Below are 19,279 nucleotides of genomic sequence, written 5' to 3' on the forward strand. Positions count from 1 at the left end.
TACCATGCCACGGTGTTAGGTATTTTTTGTTACCTACTCCAGTCTCTGGTGCAGTAGCGTTTGTAGCAGCCCCATCCAAGTGGGAAAATTTTCAGCCTGTTTCCTGAAAATATTAACATCCTGCTGGTAACTTCTTCTAACTTGTCTGCAGACATCTTTGACTTCTCCTTTGTTTAAGAAAATAAAGTGTCTGGAAGGCCCTGGGAATCCCTGCTGTGTGGAGGGTGGAGCATGGTGCTGGCTGTGCTCCAGAACCAAGTTGAGCTTCATGAGCTCTGCAACAAGCCTTTTGAATCTCATTTTCAGCTTGTATAATCCTATGTGTGGTTGGGGAAGACTCTGTTAATTTCTGTGTTTTGTTTTTGGACTATCAGACCTTTCTGTGCTTTACCTAGATTCATTTTTCTCCAGGCTCTGGAATGCCAACCTCTGGAAGCTTATCAGAAGTGTGTTGATTGTAGGGTTTTGCACAACTCTCAGCTACTTAATTGATCATTTCACACAGCTTCCCAGGGAGAACATGGTTATTATAGATGGTTGTATGTGGGATTGGCCTGGGAATAGTGGAGGTGAGTAGGGCTGTTTGAACTCATTCTGGTGCACAGAATCCTTAATGTCACTTTGATTTTTGCTTTCTTCTTTCTTTCTTTCTTTCTTTGTGCTCTACTGGAGATTGAGCATAAGGCCTAGTGCATGCCAAACAAGTTTTTTTATTGGTTGCTCAAAACATTACAATGATCTTACATATCATATTTCATACATTTGATTTAAGTGGGGTATGAATTCTTATTTTTACCATGTGTACAGATTGCAGGATCACATTGGTTATACAGCCTCGTTTACACATACTGCCATACTAGTGTCTGTTGTATTTTGCTGCCTTTCCTATCCCCTTCCTATCCCCCTCCCCTCCCCTCCCATCTTCTCTCTCTACCCCATCTACTATAATTCATTTCTCTCTTTTTGTCTTTTTCCCCTTTCCCTCACATCCTCTTTTATGTAATTTTGTATAACAATGAGGGTCTCCTTCCATCTTCCATGCAATTCCCCTTCTCTCTCCCTTTCCCTCCCACCTCTTGTCCCTGCTTAATGGTGATCTTCTTCTCATGCTCTTCCTCCATGCTCTATTTTGAGTTGCCCTCCTTATATCAAAGAAGACATTTGGCATTTGTTTTTTAGGGATTGGCTAGCTTCACTTACTGTAATCTGCTCTAATGCCATCCATTCCCCTGCAAATGCCATGATTTTGTTATTTTTTAGTGCTGATTAATATTCCATTGTGTACAAATGCCACATTTTTTATCCATTCATCTATTGATGGACATCTAGGTTGGTTCCACAGTCTAGCTATTGTGAATTGTGCTGTTTTATGAACATTGATGTAGCTGCATCCCTATAGTATGCTCTTTTTAGGTCTATGGGAAATAGTCTGAGAAGGGGAATAGCTGCGTCGAATGGTGGTTCCATTCCCAGATTTCCAAAGAATCTCCATACTGCTTTCCAAATTGGCCGCAACAATTTGCAGTCCTACCAGCAATGTACAATTGTACCCTTTTCCCCACATTCTCGTCAGCACTTGTTGTTTGACTTCATAATGGCTGCCAATCTTACTGGAGTGAGATGGTATCTTAGGGTGGTTTTAATTTGCACTTCTCTGATTGATAGAGATGGTGAGCATTTTTTCGTGTACTTGTTGATTGATTGTATATCCTTCTCTGAGAAGTGTCTGTTCATATCCTTGGCCCATTTATTGATTGGGTTATTAGTTTTCTTATTATTTAGTTTTTTGAGTTCTTTGTATACTCTGGATATTAGGGCTCTATCTGAAGTGTGAGGAGTAAAAATTTGTTCCCAGGATGTAGGCTCCCTATTTACCTCTCTTATTGTTTCTCTTGCTGAGAAAAAACTTTTTAGTTTGAGCATGTCCCATTTGTTGATTCTTGATTTTAACTCTTGTGCTATAGGTGTCCTATTAAGAAATTTGGAGCCCGACCTCACGAGATGTAGATTAGAGCCAACTTTTTCTTCTATCAGATGCAGAGTTTCTGGTTTGATCCCTAGCTCCTTGATCCATTTTGAGTTAACTTTTGTGCATGGTGAGAGAAAGGGACTCAGTTTCATTTTGTTGCATATGTATTTTCAGTTTTCCCAGCACCATTTGTTGAAGATGTTGTCCTTTCTCCATTGCATGCTTTTAGCACCTTTGTCAAATATAAGGTAGTTGTAATTTTGTGGATTGGTCTCTGTGTCCACCCGCCTGTTTTGGTACCAGTACCATGCTGTTTTTGTTACTATTGCTCTGTAGTATAGTTTAAAATCTGGTATCGCTATACCGCCTGATTCACTCTTCCTGCTTAGAATTCCTTTTGCTATTCTGGGTCTTTTATTTTCCCAGATGAATTTCATGATTGCTTTATCTGTTTCTGCAAGAAATTCCGTTGTGATTTTGATTGGCATTGCATTAAACCTATAGAGTACTTTTGATAATATCTCCATTTTAATGTTAGTTCTGCCTATCCATGAACAGGGTATATCTTTCCATCTTCTAAGATCTTATTCTATTTCTCTCTTTAGGGTTCTGTAGTTTTCATTGTATAAGTCTTTCACCTCTTTTGTTAGGTTGATTCCCAAGTATTTTTTTTTTGAGGATATTGTGAATGAGGTGGTTGTTCTCATTTCCATTTCAGAGGATTTGTCACTGATATATAGGAATGCCTTTGATTTATGCATGTTGATTTTATATCCTGCTACTTTGCTGAATTCATTTACTAGCTCTAGAAGTTTCTTGGTAGAACATTTTGGGGCCTTCTAGGTATAGGATCATGTCATCTGCAAATAGTGCTATTTTAAGTTCTTCTTTTCCTGCCTTTATGCCTTTAATTTCTTTCGTCTGTCTAATTGTTCTGGTCAGTGTTTCAAGAACTATGTTGAGTCACAGCGGGTTGATGGCGGGTCACAAATCAACCTGCCAGTAACTCCACACATGGGGTGGCCTGGATTCACTGGTACCCAAGCGCGCTGTGGCCTCTGAGAAGCTCAAACTGCTCGCTTAGGTACCACCTCAGCCCAACTTTGCTATGCGTTCCTGAGCAGACAGCATCCAGACATTCTGAAGTCTCTCTTTGCCAGCATAGCTGAGGAGGTCACAGGATTGCTCCTTCCGCACCCGCCGCCATGTTCCTGTCTCCCAAACAAGTTTTCTGCCACTGAACTACATCCCACTTTTCTTTATAAAACACTGTGTTTGCAGCATGGTCTTGTTAAGTTGCTCTGGCTGGCTTCACATTTGCAATCTTCCTGCTCCAGACTCCTGAGTAGCTGGGACTACAGGTATTAGCTTCCTTTTCTGGCTGCCTTATCACATCAATCTTTATTACATGTTGCTTGAAATAAACAAAATGGACTTGATCCTAATGACTGCATTTGTTGAATCGCTATTTTACTAAACTGTTTGCTCATGGAAACAGTTTCCAGCATGAACGCAGTGAAGCAATGGGTTTTGACTTTGATCAACATTGATTGAGTTTCCTGTGTGTTCTCATGTCTCAAGGTGGGTGCATGTGATATTTTTGCTATATTCTGTCATCTCATAAATATTTAGGCTCATCAAGAGCCTTCAGTGATAGGGGTTGTGTCAACTTTTGTGGCAGAGCCCAGGGTTTTTCTTACTGTAGAGAGATAGAAGACTGAAACTAAAGAACAGCAAATTTTTTTAAGATCCATGGAAGAAGATTTGCCCCAAAATGTCCAGATACAGAATCTATATCAAGAGAACTCTAGAGAAATTACAAAATCTTCCCAAATGAGGAAGTCTAGTTGTAACAGTGCTATTCTGTCTCCACCATGAATGCTGGTTGCCCATATTCTGGGTTACACATGTATTTAAGTGCACCTTGCCCTTGAGCCCATGTTAGAGGAAACTGTAGACTTTTCCCACTTCAACAAACAGGCCACAGACATGAGGCTTTGGAGAGCTCCCTGCCTCATACTCAGGTTGTGCTTGTGGACCTGTGAACCCTCCTGTGTTTTGTGTGTCCATGTACAAGCCTCAAGGAGAGAAAGGGTTTGGATGCCTACACCATAAAGCTGCAGGTTTCAAAGATACAGAAGAATGTAGCCCATCCCAGGTGGAGAGATGACCCCAGGAGACTGAAGTCAGGAGAGCCTGAAGGCCAGATGTGGAACTGGGAATCTTCCAGAGGGAAGAGTCTCTGCCTCTCACACAGGGATAGGAGACAGCATGCATAAGCTTGTTTCCCACTTCTATGACAAATCCCCAGAAGCTCAGTTCCCTGAAGAGAGAAGAGTTTGTCTCGTGGTTTTGGAAGATCACGAGTATGGCACCAACAGTAGCTCAGTTCCTGTGTTTTCTAGTTATGTCACAAGATGCTGGACGATATTAGGGGAAGAATGTGTGTGAGAGGAAGAGGTGACATGGTGAGGTGTATTTTTTTGAGAGAGAGAGAGAGAGAGAGAGAGAGAGAGAGAGAGAGAGAGAATTTTTTTAATATTTATTTTTTAGTTTTCAGCGGACACAACATCTTTGTTTGTATGTGGTGCTGAGGATCGAACCCGGGCCACACGCATGCCAGGTGAGCGCGCTACCGCTTGAGCCACATCTCCAGCCTGTGAGGTGTATTCTAATGTATATTATGTCCATTGGGTTTATAGCATTATTTACATTGGTAATATCTTTATTGATTTTGTCTTTGATGATCTATCTATTGGTGATAAAAGTATGTTAACATCACTCGGCATTATTTTTTTGTGGTCTATCTGGAATTTAATGTCAATAACTATTTATTTTAATTTTTCCTGACATTTGGGGAATGCCTATTTAGTATGATTATTTCTGCTGGTTGAATTGTTCTCTTTTTCAGAATGTAGTTTCCTTCTGTGGCTATTTTTGGTTGGAATTTGCTTAGTTTACATATGATAATAACTGCTTGTGTGTTTTTTTCAAACTCCATTTGAGTGAAATATATATTTTTTCATCCTTTTCTAAACTTCAGCCTGTGGACAATGTTTCCTCTATGATGAGTCTCTTGCAACAGATACTTGGATCTTGTCCTTTGATTCATTCTGCTAATGTATGTCTTTTAATTGGGGATTAGAAACAATTTATTTTCAGAGGTAATATAAATGTAGGTTTGTAGTGTTCTGCAATTTTTATGTATTTGCATTTTTAATTTGGTTTTGATTTTATTTAGTTGGTTACTCTGGTAGTAGGATTCATCCACTTGAGATTTTTGGGGTTTGTTCTAGATTTCCTCTGTGTGCATATATGTTTGAGTATTTTGTAGTTCTGGGTTAATTGTCATGATTTCTTTAGTTTAAGTTTTTTATTCTTTTTTTTGTACCAAGAATTGAACTCAGGGGCACTTGACCACCGAGCCATATCCACAGTCCTATTTTGTATTTTATTCAGAGAAAGGGTCTCACTGAGTTGCTTAGTGACTTGCCATTGATGAGGTTGGTTTGAACTCGTGATTCTCCTTCCTCAACTCCCAAGCGGCTGGGATTACAGGAGTGCTCCACTGCTCTCTGCTTTTTAGTTTAGCTCTGTCTTGGAAAGTTTCTATTTACCCACTCATTTTGAAATACAGTTTTGTTAGATTCAGCAATATTGGTGAAAAATATTTTTGATCTTGGAATATTTCATTCAACACTCTCCTTGATATTGGTCTCTGTGTTGAGAAGTCAAAGGTGAATCTTACTGGTTTGCCTCTAGATGTAACCTGATGTTTATATTTTCTTGTACATTTTAATATTCTGTTTTTATTTTCAGTGTTGATTACAATATGTCTTGGAGTGTTTTTTCTCCTGATCTATTTGTTGTCATATATGGTGTCCTGTATGTTGATTTCTATCTCATTTCTTATGAGAAGTATTTTATGTCACTATGTCATTGTGTGAAGATTATCATTGATAATTTGATTAGTATTTCTTTAATTTTGTACAATGGTTTTGATTATATTTTCTGTTTTATAATATTAATTCTTCATACATGCAAAAATTTTCAATAAAATTCTGGCAAATTGAATACAAAAACATATAAAAGGATCATGCATCATGATCAAGTGGGATTCATCCCAGGGATGAAAGGTTGGATCAATATATGGAAATCAAAAAGTGTATTCATTGAATCAATAGACTTAAAGATAATAATCATATGACCATCTCAATAGATGGAGAAAACACATTTGACAAAATACAGCATCCCTTTATGTTCAAAACACTTAGAAAAATTAGGGATAACAGAAACATATCTCAACATCATAAAGCTATCTATGCTAAACTCCAGGCCAACATCATTTTAAATGGAGATAAACTGAAGGCATTCCCTCTAAAAACTGGAACAGACAGAGATGCCCTCTTTCACCTCTTCTATTCAACATAGTTCTTATAACACTGACCAGAGCAATTAAACAGACAAAATAAATTAAAGGGATACACATAGGAAAAAAAAAGAACTCAAATTGGGACTGTTTGCTGATGCTATGATTCTATACCTAGAAGACCCTAAAAGTTCCACCAGAAAACTTCTATAACAAGTAAATGAATTCAGCAAAGTAGCAGAATATAAAATAAACACCCATAAATCAAAGGCATTTCTGTATATCAGTGTCAAATTCTCAGAAAGGGAAATGAAAAAACTAACCCATTTACAATAGCTTCAAAAAATAAAATAAAATAAAATAAAATACTTGGAAATCAACAAATGAGGTGAAAAAATCTATATAATAAAAATTACAGAAATCTAAAGAAAGAAGTCAAAGAGGACCTTAGAAAATGGAAAGATTTACCTTGCTCTTGGATAGGTAGAATTAATATTATCAAAATGACCATACTTCCAAAAGCACTATACAGATTTAATGCAATTCTAATCAAAATCACAATGACATTTCTCATAGAAATAGAAAAGGCAATCATGAAATTCATCTGGAAAAATAAGAGACTCAGAATAGGTAAAGTAATCCTTAGCAGGAAGAGTGAAGCAGGTGATATCACTATACCAGAACTTAACCTATATTGCAGAGCAATGGCAACAAAAACAACATGGTACTGGCACCAAAACAGACTGGTAGGCCAATGGTACAGTATAGAGGACACAGATAATAACCCACAAAATTACAATTATCTTATATTAGAAAAGGTGTCAAAAACATGCACTGGAGAAAAGATAGCATCTTCAACAAATGATGCTGGAAGAACTGGAAATCCATATGCAACAGAATGAAATTAAAACCCCATCTCTCACCATGCACAAAACTCAACACAAAATGGATCAAGGATCAAGGAATAAAACCAGACACCCTGTGTCTAATAGAAAAAAATGTAGGCCCTAATCTCCATCATGTGGGATTAGGTCACAACTTCCTCAATAAGACTTCTTTGGTGCAAGAATTAAAACCAATAATCAATAAATGGGATGCATTCAATCTAAAAAGTGTCTTCTCAGTAAAGGAAACAATCTGTGAGGTGAATAGAGAGCCTACATCTTGGGAGCAAATTTCTACCCCTCACACATCAGATAAAGCACAAATCTCTAAGGTATATAAAGAACTCAAAGAGTTAAACATGAAAAAAAAATAACCCAATCAATAAATGGGCCAAGGATCTGAATAGACACTTCTCAGAAGATGATATACAATCCAATCAATAAATTTATGAAAAATGTTCATCATCACTAGCAATTAAAGAAATTCAAATCAAAACTACTCTAAGACTTCATCTCACTCCAGTCAGAATGGCAGCTGTTATGAAGACAAACAACAATAAGTGTTGGCGAGGATGTGGAGAAAAAGGCACACACATACATTGCAGGTGGGACTGCAAGCTAGGACTGCAGCCAATATGGAAAGCAGTATGGAGATTCCTTGGAAAATTGGGAATGGAACCACCATTTGACTCAGCTATCCCTCTCCCAAAAGATTAAAAACAGCATAGTACAGGAACACAGCCACATCAATGTTTATAACAGCGCAATTCAAAATAGCTAAACTGTGGAGCCAACCTAGATGTTCTTCCGTGGATGAATAGATAAAAGAAATGTAGCATATATACATAGTGGAATATTACTCATCAACAAAAGAAAATAAAATCATGGCATTTCAGGTAAATGGATGGTGTTAGAGAAGATAATGCTAATTGAAATTAGCCAATCCCCAAAAAAACAAATGCTGAATATTTTTTTCTGATATAAGGAGGCTGACTCATAGTGTGGTAGGGAGGGGGAGCATGGGAGAAATAGACAAACACTAGATAAGGCAGAGGGATTGGGGGGGAAGGGAGGGGCATGGTGTTAGAAATGTTGGTGTAATGTGATGGTCATTATTATCCAAAGTGCATGTATGAAGAAACAAATTTGTGGGAATATACTTTGTATATGACCAGAGATTTGAAAAATTGTGCTCTATGTGTGTAATAAAAATTTAATGCATTCTTATCTCATATATGAATAAAAAATGGGCAGTCATTCCATCTTCTACATTCTACTTCAATTTTTTTCTTTATTGTTTCTAGCTTTAAGTTTAGATGTCTCATTCCTCATTAGTTAGTTTTATTCCTAGGTATTTTAATTTTGGTGTTATTTTATTTGCAGACACATTAGGAGAGATTACCAGCAGGATGTTAATATTTTCAGGAAACTGGTTGAAAATTTTTCCACTTGGATGGGGCTGTTACAATTTCTACAGCACCAGAGACTGGCGTAGGTAACAAAAAATACCTAATCCAGTGGCCTGATACATAATGATATGTGGCCTGCACATATCACTGGACCCAAAGGTTGTAATGCTAAAAGAACCACAGGGCCACATGTGGAGGGTGCCCTTAACTGCTGGACATGAAGATGGAGTCCCAGCCATCAGGAAGTAGAGAGAAGCTGGAGTAAAGGTGTGCATGTGCCCTTCAAGGAGTATGCAAGGCACATAAGCTGCAAAAGAGGTATTTTTAAAATTCTGGATGGTCACTTGATTGAATAGAAAAGATTGAACAACCAAGTGCAGAGGAGGAGTTACCCAGAACATTGCAAAAAGCCTTGGCTGTGCCAACAAGCACATCTCATTTCTGACAGATGGTAGAGGCCAGTGCTGCAAGGGAAGCAGATGTGGGTGCAGCTGTGTTGGGGAGACCAGTGATGGGAGTTAACAGATGAGGATCCTTCCACAGCTTCATGGCTTCTGCAGCACACTCTACCTGCCTCCTCAACACAGAGGAGGGTGTCTAGGAAGACCTAACTGCACCCTAACTTGTCCCCTCAAGTCTAGTCTTATTCTAGGGGCAACTAGCTCATATATATATATATATATATATATATATATATATATATACCATGTATGTATGTACATGCTCAAATTAATCTTCACGGATACATAAGCAAAGCAAATTTTCAGTTGTACGAAAATCAACTTCTTCAAAGTTGCTTGATATGTAGAAATTCTTTGAGTGTTATTGGGAATGGGAACATTTTCCTAATTTATTTTTCAGTAGATCACGGTTTGCATATAGGAATCTGACTGATGTATATGTGTTGACTTTGTATTCTGCTACATTAGTGAATTTGTTTACAAGCTCTTCAAATCATTTGATGGCATTCTGCATGTACCTTCTCACCATAGGATTATCTAAGCTGCAAACAAGTAATTTGATTATTTTTCCTATTTATATCTCTTTTATTTTGTTCTCAAGTACTTTGTTGAACAAGTGTCCTGAATATGGACATCCTGTATTGGATCAGCTTTTTAGAGAAAATGGTTTCATTTTTTCTATGTTCAGTATAATGTTTCCTGTTGTTCATCATATTAGCCTTTATAATGTTGACATAAGTTCCTTTTGCCTCTCCCTAGTTACTCTGTATTAATCACAAAATGTTGCTGGACTTTGTCAAATGCCTTTTCTAGTTCTATTGAGAGGGTCATGTGATTCTTACCCTTAAGTCTATTTACATAGTGGATTACATTATTAATTTGTGCATTTTGAACCAAACTTACATCCCTGAAATGAAATCCACTTGATTATGGCATGGGATAGACTCAAACTAAAAAGTTTTTTTTTTTTCCTCAGCAAAAGAAACAACCTGTGAGGTGAATAGAGATCTTACATCTTAGGAACAAAATCTTTACCCCTCACACATCAGATAGAGCAGTAAACTCTAGGGTATATAACAAATTCATAAATCTAAACACCAAAAAATAACTCCCCAAATATCCCCATCAATAAATGGGCCAAGGTCCTGATCAGAAAATTCTCAGAAGGTGATATACAATCAATCTCCAAGTATATAAAAAAATCCATCATTGCAAGCAATTAGAGAAATGCAAATTAAGACTACTCTAAGATTTCATCTCAGTTCAGTCCAAATGGCAGCTATTATGAAGACAAACAACAATAAGTCTTGACAAAGATGTGGCAAAACAGGTACACTCATACATTGCTGGTGGGACTGCAAACTGGTGCAGCCAATATGGAAAGCAGTATGCAGATTCCTTGGAAATCTGGAAATGGAACCACCATTTTGCCCAGCTCCTTGGACTATACCCAAAGGACTTAAAAACAGCATACTACAGGAACACAGCCACATCAATATTTATAGCAGCATAATTCACAATAGCTAAACTGTGGAACCAACCTAGATGCCTTTCAGTAGATGAATAGATAAAGAAAATGTGGCATATATACACAATGGAATATTACTCAGCAATAACAGAGAATAAAATCTTGGCATATGCAGGCAAATGGATGGAATTAGAGAAGATAATGCTTAGTGAAGTTAGCCAATCCCCCCCAAAAATGCTGAATGTTTTCTCTGATATAATGAGGCTGATTCATAATGGGATAGGGAGGGGGATCATGGGAGGAATTGACAAACTCTAGATAGGGCAGAGGGGTGGGAGGGAAATCATAGGGGGCACGGGGGTTAGAAATGTTGGAATGTGATCGACATCATTATCCAAAGTACGTGTATGAAGTTACAAATTAGTTTGAATATTGTTGGTATACAACCACAGATATGAAAAATTTGTGCTGCATGTGTATAACATGAATTGTAACGCATTCCTATTTCATACATAAATGAAAAAAATTAAAAACAAAATATCCTCCTTGTGATACAATGCAAAACTTGTTCCACTCTAATGACCATTTTCCCGATATTATATCCTGGCATGTCTCACTGTCTCATTTCCTGATTGTGCTTGTTTTACAGGTGAAAGTCCCAGGTGTGGTGTGTCCATGTGGATGTCAGAAGAACAGGTAGTTGATATTGATGCCCCAAAGCTTCATTATTCAAAATACATAATGAGATTGTAGATCATAGTAAGGCAGAGATGATCTAAGGAGGCTGAAATTAGAATCAAGAAGGGTGTGTGCAACTGAGACCTCCTGATCCAGAGGGAAGAGTCTATGCATCACATGGATATAGCAGAAAGACCACTTTATTAGCCTATTGTCCTCTTCTATGTCTTAACTCAAGTAGTTGAGTTCTCTTTTTACAGAGAGAGATCATAGTTCACAGTTTCATGTCCACCCACATTGGCTCAGTTCCTGTGCGGCCCCATGGTGTGTCATAAGGAGGTGGTGGGCATCATGAGAGGAATGTGTGTGTGAGAGATCACATGGAGAGTTTGAAAACTAGAGAACAGACTGAGGCCAATCCTCTCTTTTATATAAACTGCTTCATGAGAACCAGTGAGAGTCTCATGAGAAATACCTTTATTATTTCAATGGACAAAGACCCAGTGACCTGTCAACCTGTACCAGGGTCATCTCATACAAGTCCCACCACCTCTTAACACTGCCACACCAGAAACCAAGCTTCTAATTAAAATCCTTGTGAGACACACCACATCAAGTGGGAAAGTCATCCATTTTTACAAGGAAGGGTAAGACCTTCCAAAACTCCATGAAAGAGCAGCGTGAGGCATAGGCAGCAATGAACTGCACCCAGGAAACAAAAAAAGGAGAAATTTCTTTACAGAAAATGAAACTCAACACCAATCTTGGCAAAGACTAAATCCACTTTATACAAGTTGATATGGTAAACACAGCACACTGGAACTCAGAAGAACAAGGAGGAGAAAACAAGGTTGTAGGTATGGATGGGAAACAGAGACATCATGACGAGGCAGATGCAGGAGGAACTTTCTTGTGACTACCTGCAAAAAGAGAGATCTGACCTCTACTGCAAACATTTTTTCTGTGAGAGAAATTTTTGTCCCTGTTGCTTCTTTCTCCCTGTCCTCACGTCACCTAGGAAGCCCTAGACATCTAGAGCTGCATAGAAGAGTGTTCAGATCAAGATGTGAGAAAGAGGAACAGATGAAGTATATTAAAAAAAAAAAGGTCGTATGTGACCACAAGTGTTTTTCAAACTCTTCTGTGTGGCCTTCAGTTCAGTTTTTGTCTGTATTAGTATATTTGACACACGTTGATCATTTGCCTGTGCTTGGATATTGGCCCAACTCAATTACAAGGCTTTACCCTTGCAGCCGCTTTAAAGCAGGCATTTCAACTGCAGCAGCAGGTAGGCCAATCCCGTGGGCAGTGTTTTAATTGTGGGAGAAATGGTCATTTTGCATGAGACTGTGAGTCTCGGTGCCAGAAGGCCAGGGTTCTATCCAGTCTGTGTCAGCATCATCATCATAGGGAGAGAGGCCTCGTGACAGGAGAGGAGATGGATCAATGTGGCGTCAATCAATATGGCATCAGACCATCTCCATCTTGGCCTTCACTTCTGTCTAATAGGGAGTGAAAATCTTCCGGTCGGCCCTTCCCTGGGCCAAAAAAATAGGGGAAATGGAAGAGAGGTTACAGGGCCTGACGTCATTGCTCCCAGCCATGGCGAGGCACCATATTTACAGACTCGATCCACCCAGACAATCCTTGTACAACCAACCATCGTGATTGCCTTAACGCCTGAAATGGGACCACAGCAAATTCCTACCAGTTTGTGGGCTGCTGCCTGCAGGGAGTTTAGGATTAATTTTGGGTCATAGCAACTTAAAAGAGGCAATTCAGGTACTACCAGGAGTTATTGATTCTTATTGTAGAGGTGAAATAACAGTTACTGTAAAGTCAGACTATGCCATCCAGCTTTCTATTAAGAATACAATAGCTCAATTGCTTCTTTTACCGTGTAATTCCACCAATTGTAGGATAAAAACCTCAACTCCCAGGCCACCAGACAGAGTGTACTGGGCCCAGTTAGTGAAACAGGAGCGCCTCCTACTGGAACTTAAAATTAATCATAAAAGATTCAAAGGGGTGATAGATACTGGAACGGACAGGTTCTTATTGTCTCGCCAATTCTGTCCTAAAACCTGGCCTCTACATATAGCATCAATCAATTTTGAAGCAATAGGACAGATTTCACAGCCTGTTCAGAGCACCCAATATCTTCCCTGGAAGGACCAAGATGGAAATAGTGGAGTTCTTAAGCCATATGTGTTAGATTCTTTACCAGTAAACTTATGGGGAAGGGATGTACTAAGCAAATTAGGATTATTATTGATAACTCCAAATTCTATGAGGTCATTTGAGGAATTTAATCAAGGATTTCCTCCTAGGGATAGTGAAAGGAATTTAAAGGACGAATATCTGCTTACAGACCAATCTCCTTGACAGAGATCAGTAAATGCTCCAGACCAAAATTCTTATTAGGGACCCTGAGTGTCTCCCCGACCTAGAAGATAGCAGAAAAGATCACCTGGCTCACAATATGTATTTCTCAGTGGCCCTCCCAGCGGAGAAATATAATTCATATTTTGGTTGAGGAACAGCTTCAAGCTGGTCATATAGAACCAACACTTAGCCTTTAGAATACCCCCATTTTTGTTATTAAGAAAAAATCAGATATTTGGAGGTTATTACAGGATCTAAGGGCAATAAATCATGCAATTCAGCCTATGGCACCATTGCAATCTGACTTCCTTCCCCCAGAGCTATTCCTTTGGATTATACCTTAATGGTAATAGACCTGAAAGATTCTTTCTTTTCTATAAAATTACATCCTGACATTGCTTTCAGTGTTCCAGCAATGAATTTTAAAAAGCCAGTTAAAAGACATTGCTTGAAGGCAGTGCCTCAGGGTATGCGTAATAGTTCAACTTTATGTCAAAACTTTGTAGCTCAGGCAGTAACGCCTGTAAGACATAATTTTCCTGATGCATTTCATGGCTGACATATTATTAGCTCAGGCTAATCCAGAACTACTTTCAAAAATTTTTACCCAATTAGAGTCTTCACTTACAGCAATGTGTTTATGCGTTGCACCTCAAAAGGTGTAAAAGGTGCCTCCTTTTCAATATTTAGGCCATGTAATTGAAGGATGTACAATTTGTCCTCAAAACTTACACATAAGAGTTAAGGAGTACCTACCCTTAATGATTTTCAAAAATTATTAGAAGATATTAATTGGCTAAGACCATCCTTTTAGCTAAATACTTCTGATTAAGTACTTAATTTCAGATATTGCAAGGAGACCCTTGCTTGAGGCAGAGAGCATAAGGAGATGTCCCAGAGCTTGGTTTAAAGGTAAAATTGTGTGTCTGTGTTTCATTTAATATCTCCCTGAGAAATTCCCTGCATGACTGAAAAATTAACTGTGTTGGCCGCAGACAAAGTGCCTGGTCCTCAATCAAGATACTTCCCCTGTTTCACAGGTGTCTTTCTGTCACAAGCAGGAACCTTGGTTTCCCCCTTGAAAGGCTGAGCAAAGGACTTCAGGGCCATTCAGTGCTAGAAGAACAGGGAGAGGAGCGGCTCAGGCTCAGGAGAGGCATGAAGGAGAGTGGGGCCTCAAGGCCCAGCTCCCTGAGGGGTGGGCTTTATCCATGTTCCTCTCCTCCTGATGGCTGATCCAGCTCTCTTGTATCTCCTCCATACCATGTAAATATCATGATGAGCCCCGCTATTCCCCACCAGGCCATCACAACAGGCTGGTGGGCACAGGCCAACGGGACAGCAGCCTGCTTGCCGGGAATGCTCCTGGCCATGTAGTTCTCACAGTAGGGTGTTTATCTGTCTCGTGTCTAGTATGCCAAACCCTCGTCTACCATGTTCTTGGAATTCTACAGTCCATTGACAATAGAAGCAGGACAGACACTCTTCCCCAAGTGGTGATTGATCACAGCCTGGAGCACAGCCCAGGGGTCCAGATCATCCTTCCCAGTGGGTAACTATGACTGGCTGAAGAGCCTCCACCCACTCCAGGAACTCCATGTATTCCATCCTCTCCTGCAGGTTAGACAGTTGGAGTTGGCCCTGCAGATTGCACAAATGTATGATGGATGTCTTGCTCCTACTGATGTCTTCTGCAGATCTGCCGTGCATGTCTGCTGCTGCTGTACACAGTACACAGGTGTTCCATGCAGTCATTGTTTGGCAACTCATCTTTGAGCATCTATAGGATCATATACAGGTTCTTTTCAGACTCCATGAAAAATAGTGGACAGGGCCTTTGTACCCATCCTCCTGTGAGCTGATTACAGCATACTCAAGTCCTCATCAGCGAAACCCAGGTCCTTTCTAGTGTTTGGGGCAGATTTCCTCTTCACAAGGCTCCACCCCCTGATGCCTCCACACAGTGCCCCTCAGTAAATGCTCCAAGTAACCCATCCTGTTGGCTACTCCCCAACTGAGTCTTCCTTCCTAGTGACAAGCTCCATCACTAAGACATGGTTGTGATGACAGCATCTGATGTCACAATCAGGAGCACTGGCCCTGAATATGATCTACACTCTCCTTACCCCATCCTGCCTGGAGATGAGCCCACAGGGCCACCTGATAGGCCTGGATCCATGTCCCAGGCTCTCCCACTGAGGATGGGGATAAAGAAGTATGAGCAAGAAGGCAGAATTTGTATCCTTTGGGTCAAGGAAAGCCTGGGTCAAGTCAGGAAAGCCTGGAGTCCAGTGAGACACACAAACCCTCTGTGAGTCCCATATAGGTCACACCTCTCTATTGCCTTATCCTTCCATAGGAGAGCCTGTCAGCTTCAATAGATTAAGCCAAAGCAATAGCCTCTGAAAAACTCAAAACTTTTGTTAATTTTTTAAACTTTATTTAGTTATTTATTTTTATGTGGTGCTGAGGATCTAACCCAGTGCCTCACACATGGTAGGCCAGTGCCCTACCTTGGAGCTACAACCCCAGCCCTTATTCTGAAGTTACTAACAAGGAACTCATAATTGCATTAGTAATTAACAAGTGTGGAGAAAGTTTTTCAGCCTTGTCCTGGGCTCCCCAGGCCTGCACTGTCATTGCCTCTCCAGGTGAAGTGATAATTGCAGCCCTGAGGGGAAGTGAGGTCACAGGAGCACAGACCTTTATCTCAGGGCCCAGCTGCCTCCCTCCCTCCATGCTGGCTGTCAGGACCTCACAATGAGCCCAGAACCTTGCACACAAGAAGCACAGTGAGTTTTCTATTTCAGTCTTTTGTTTCAGCAGATTCAGTAAGGAAAGAAAGTCTGCAGGTGTGCTCATGTCTGCAGAGAAATCCTGGGGTGAAAAGAGAATTGGTGGGAAGGTCAACAAGGGAGAGGAATAATTCCTTCTTTATGAGCTCAGTAGTAAAAAGAGAAGTGTCCCTGACCTGATATCAATTTTTCATGGCTCCTAAAGTTATTTAATAAAATACACACTGAGTTTGTTTAGGAAAATTACCATTGACAATGAATTGTCATTTGTTAGGGGCTTAAGGACTGTAGTTAGCAACTAACATGCTCTTCACATTACTTTAAAAAAACTCAGAATATATTTTAAACTGCTTTTATGACTGTGTGTATAAGGCTTTCATGTCTATTTAAAGATAATCCTGTAAATGTAAGGATCACCTCATCCTGTGCAGAAACCAAGACCAGGGACTATTTCTGGAATAAAGTGTTCTTTCCCAACTCTACATTACAATCCACCTAGTGGACAGGAATTTTGTCTCATCAGAATCCCTGTGCTGAGATGGCTTTAGCGTGACTTCTCTCCCTGCTGAACATATAAGAGAAGGTAACATAACAATGACAACCGGACACTGGTCAGCAGTACCAAGTAAATATGGTAACTTCTCTGGTTTAATAATATTCCAACACTAATCACAAATTCAGGACATTCTCCTTTTTATTTCAGTTCATTCCATGCAGCATATTTCACATCCTCCATCTTCTACTGTCATATCCCGTGTATTGAAATGTCCTCCATCATCTATCACCACTAACAGTTTCACTGATGTATCTATTAGTGCACAGAATATTTCAGCCTGAAATCACTGAGGGCTTCAGTTTTACCCTAAACTACTTTGTCAGATATTAATGACTCCTGTGCCATTGTTTAAGAGCAAAGTAAGATTTTTGAATAATTCACTTATTGATTTCACTATTCTTTTATTCCTGGAATGACAGTGTGAGCAACAGAAAGTCTCCTGGTCCATTTGCAGTGTTAAGCTTTGAAAGTACAGTGACTTGGGATGTGAGAAAGGAGCCTGGCAGGAAAGCAGAGTGAAAAGTCACAAACAAAAAACACAGGAGTTAACACTCCATGTAAAAATTGATATTTCTTCATTGTGCATTTTGTTTTATAATACCACAGAAATGTTTTTTTTTTTTTTTGGTATTCTAAAAATGCCATTGCTTCTCTTTAAAATTTGGGTCAGAAATCCACTGAGATCTGATTTTTTTGTATGGTATGGATGGTGACTTAAGTTCTTTTTCCTATGTGATCAGCATATATCAGTTAATTCTGAAACATTAAATGCTAAATTCTTTCTATGTATTTGCTCTCACTTTTCATTGCTCCTCCCAACTTAGCATAATGGGATCATCTAGGCCCATTTTCCTACAAAGCATATATCTCCCCATCAACGTGTGCATCTTGAGGTCTTTACAATCCCACAGGTGCATGCAATGAAAGTTACTGTTGGTGTCAAAAAATACTTTAAGATGGGGAGCTCACTACATGGCTCAGACTGGATTCATGTTCCAGTGAATCTCCTGCCTCAGCCCCACAGGTAACAAGTGGATACAGATTCTCACCACTGTGCTTGGATACAGCTATTGTTAATGAGTAATTTTGCTCATAGGAGGAACTGTTGCTATCATTCAAAGGAAAATATGATGAATGAAAGAATAGACTCCAGAGATATGGTTATGGGACTGATGTTCTTATCAGAGACTGCAGTTGGAATTCTGGGAAATTTCTCTCTGCTTTATTATTATTTAGTTCTTTTCTGCAATGAGTACACACTAAGGTCCAGAGATTTGATTCTCAGGCACCTGATCACAGCCAACTCCTTGGTGCTTCTCAGTAGAGGAATTCCCCAGACAATGACAGCTTTTGGGGTGAAATATTTCCTCAGTGATTTTGGATGCAAACTCATGTTGTATATGTATCGAGCAGGCAGAAGTATGTCCATTTTCATCACCTGCCTCTTGAGTGTCTTCCAGAACATCACCATCAGCCCCATGAACTCCTGTTGGAAGGATCTCAACGGAAGAGCTCCCAGGTACATTGGCTTCTCCATTTCCCTCTGCTGGGTCCTGTACATTGTGGTGAATTCCATTTTTCCTATCTATATACTTAGAAAATGGAACAGTGTAAACACGACGGACAAGAGAGGTTATGGTTACTGTTCTTACACAGGTCGTGACAGAATCACAGATTTATTATATGCAGCCTTATTTGTATTTCCTGAAGTTGTCTTTTCTGTGCTCATGATCTGGTCCAGTGGCTCCATGGTTCTCTTTCTGTACAGGCACAAGCAGAGGGTTCAGCATATCCATAGCATCAAAGTTCCCCCCAGATCCTGCCCTGAGTCCAGAGCCACCCAGAGAATCCTTGTCCTGGTGGGCACCTTTGTGACTTTCCACACCCTCTCCTCTCTATTACATTTATATATTGCTATTTTTTCCAACCTCATTTGGTGGGTGGTGGACACCAATGACCTGATTTCACTGTGTTTTCCCACTGTCAGCCCCTTTCTTCTCATGAGCCATAAATCCACTGTATCCAAACTATCCAGGCTCTGCTTTGTCTGCATAAAAAATTAAAAATCTATCTTTGTGCTGTGGAAAACACCTATAATCACAACAAATTGGGAGACCAAGAGAGGAGGATCACAAGTGGAAGGAGCCTCAACAATGTAGACGCTGCCTCTAAAATTAGAAATTAAAAAGGCTGCAGATGATGATCAGGGACAAGGCTGGGCTCAATCACCAGTTTCAAAACATAATTTTAAGTATCGTAACTACATAATTGTATCATAACTACATAAGTTACCTATTTTTTCACA

The 19,279-nt window shown here is 39.6% G+C and overlaps 1 protein-coding gene across 1 annotated transcript; it reads left to right on the forward strand.

The window, feature by feature from the left end:
• Positions 1 to 18,131: 18,131 nt before the first annotated feature.
• Positions 18,132 to 19,037, forward strand: LOC107160767 (vomeronasal type-1 receptor 4-like). Its single transcript, XM_015507406.1, has one exon. The coding sequence runs from the start codon at positions 18,132 to 18,134 to the stop codon at positions 19,035 to 19,037; it is 906 nt and encodes a 301-aa protein (XP_015362892.1).
• The last annotated feature ends 242 nt before the right edge of the window (positions 19,038 to 19,279 follow it).

Source organism: Marmota marmota, unplaced genomic scaffold, assembly GCF_001458135.2.
Source record: "Marmota marmota marmota unplaced genomic scaffold, marMar, whole genome shotgun sequence".
In the NCBI taxonomy this organism is placed as follows: Eukaryota; Metazoa; Chordata; class Mammalia; order Rodentia; family Sciuridae; genus Marmota; species Marmota marmota.

What these genes read in the sequence shown, in the direction of transcription:
- LOC107160767 (XM_015507406.1), top strand. Translation starts at nt 18,132, where the DNA reads ATGGTTATGGGACTGATGTTCTTATCAGAGACTGCAGTTGGAATTCTG.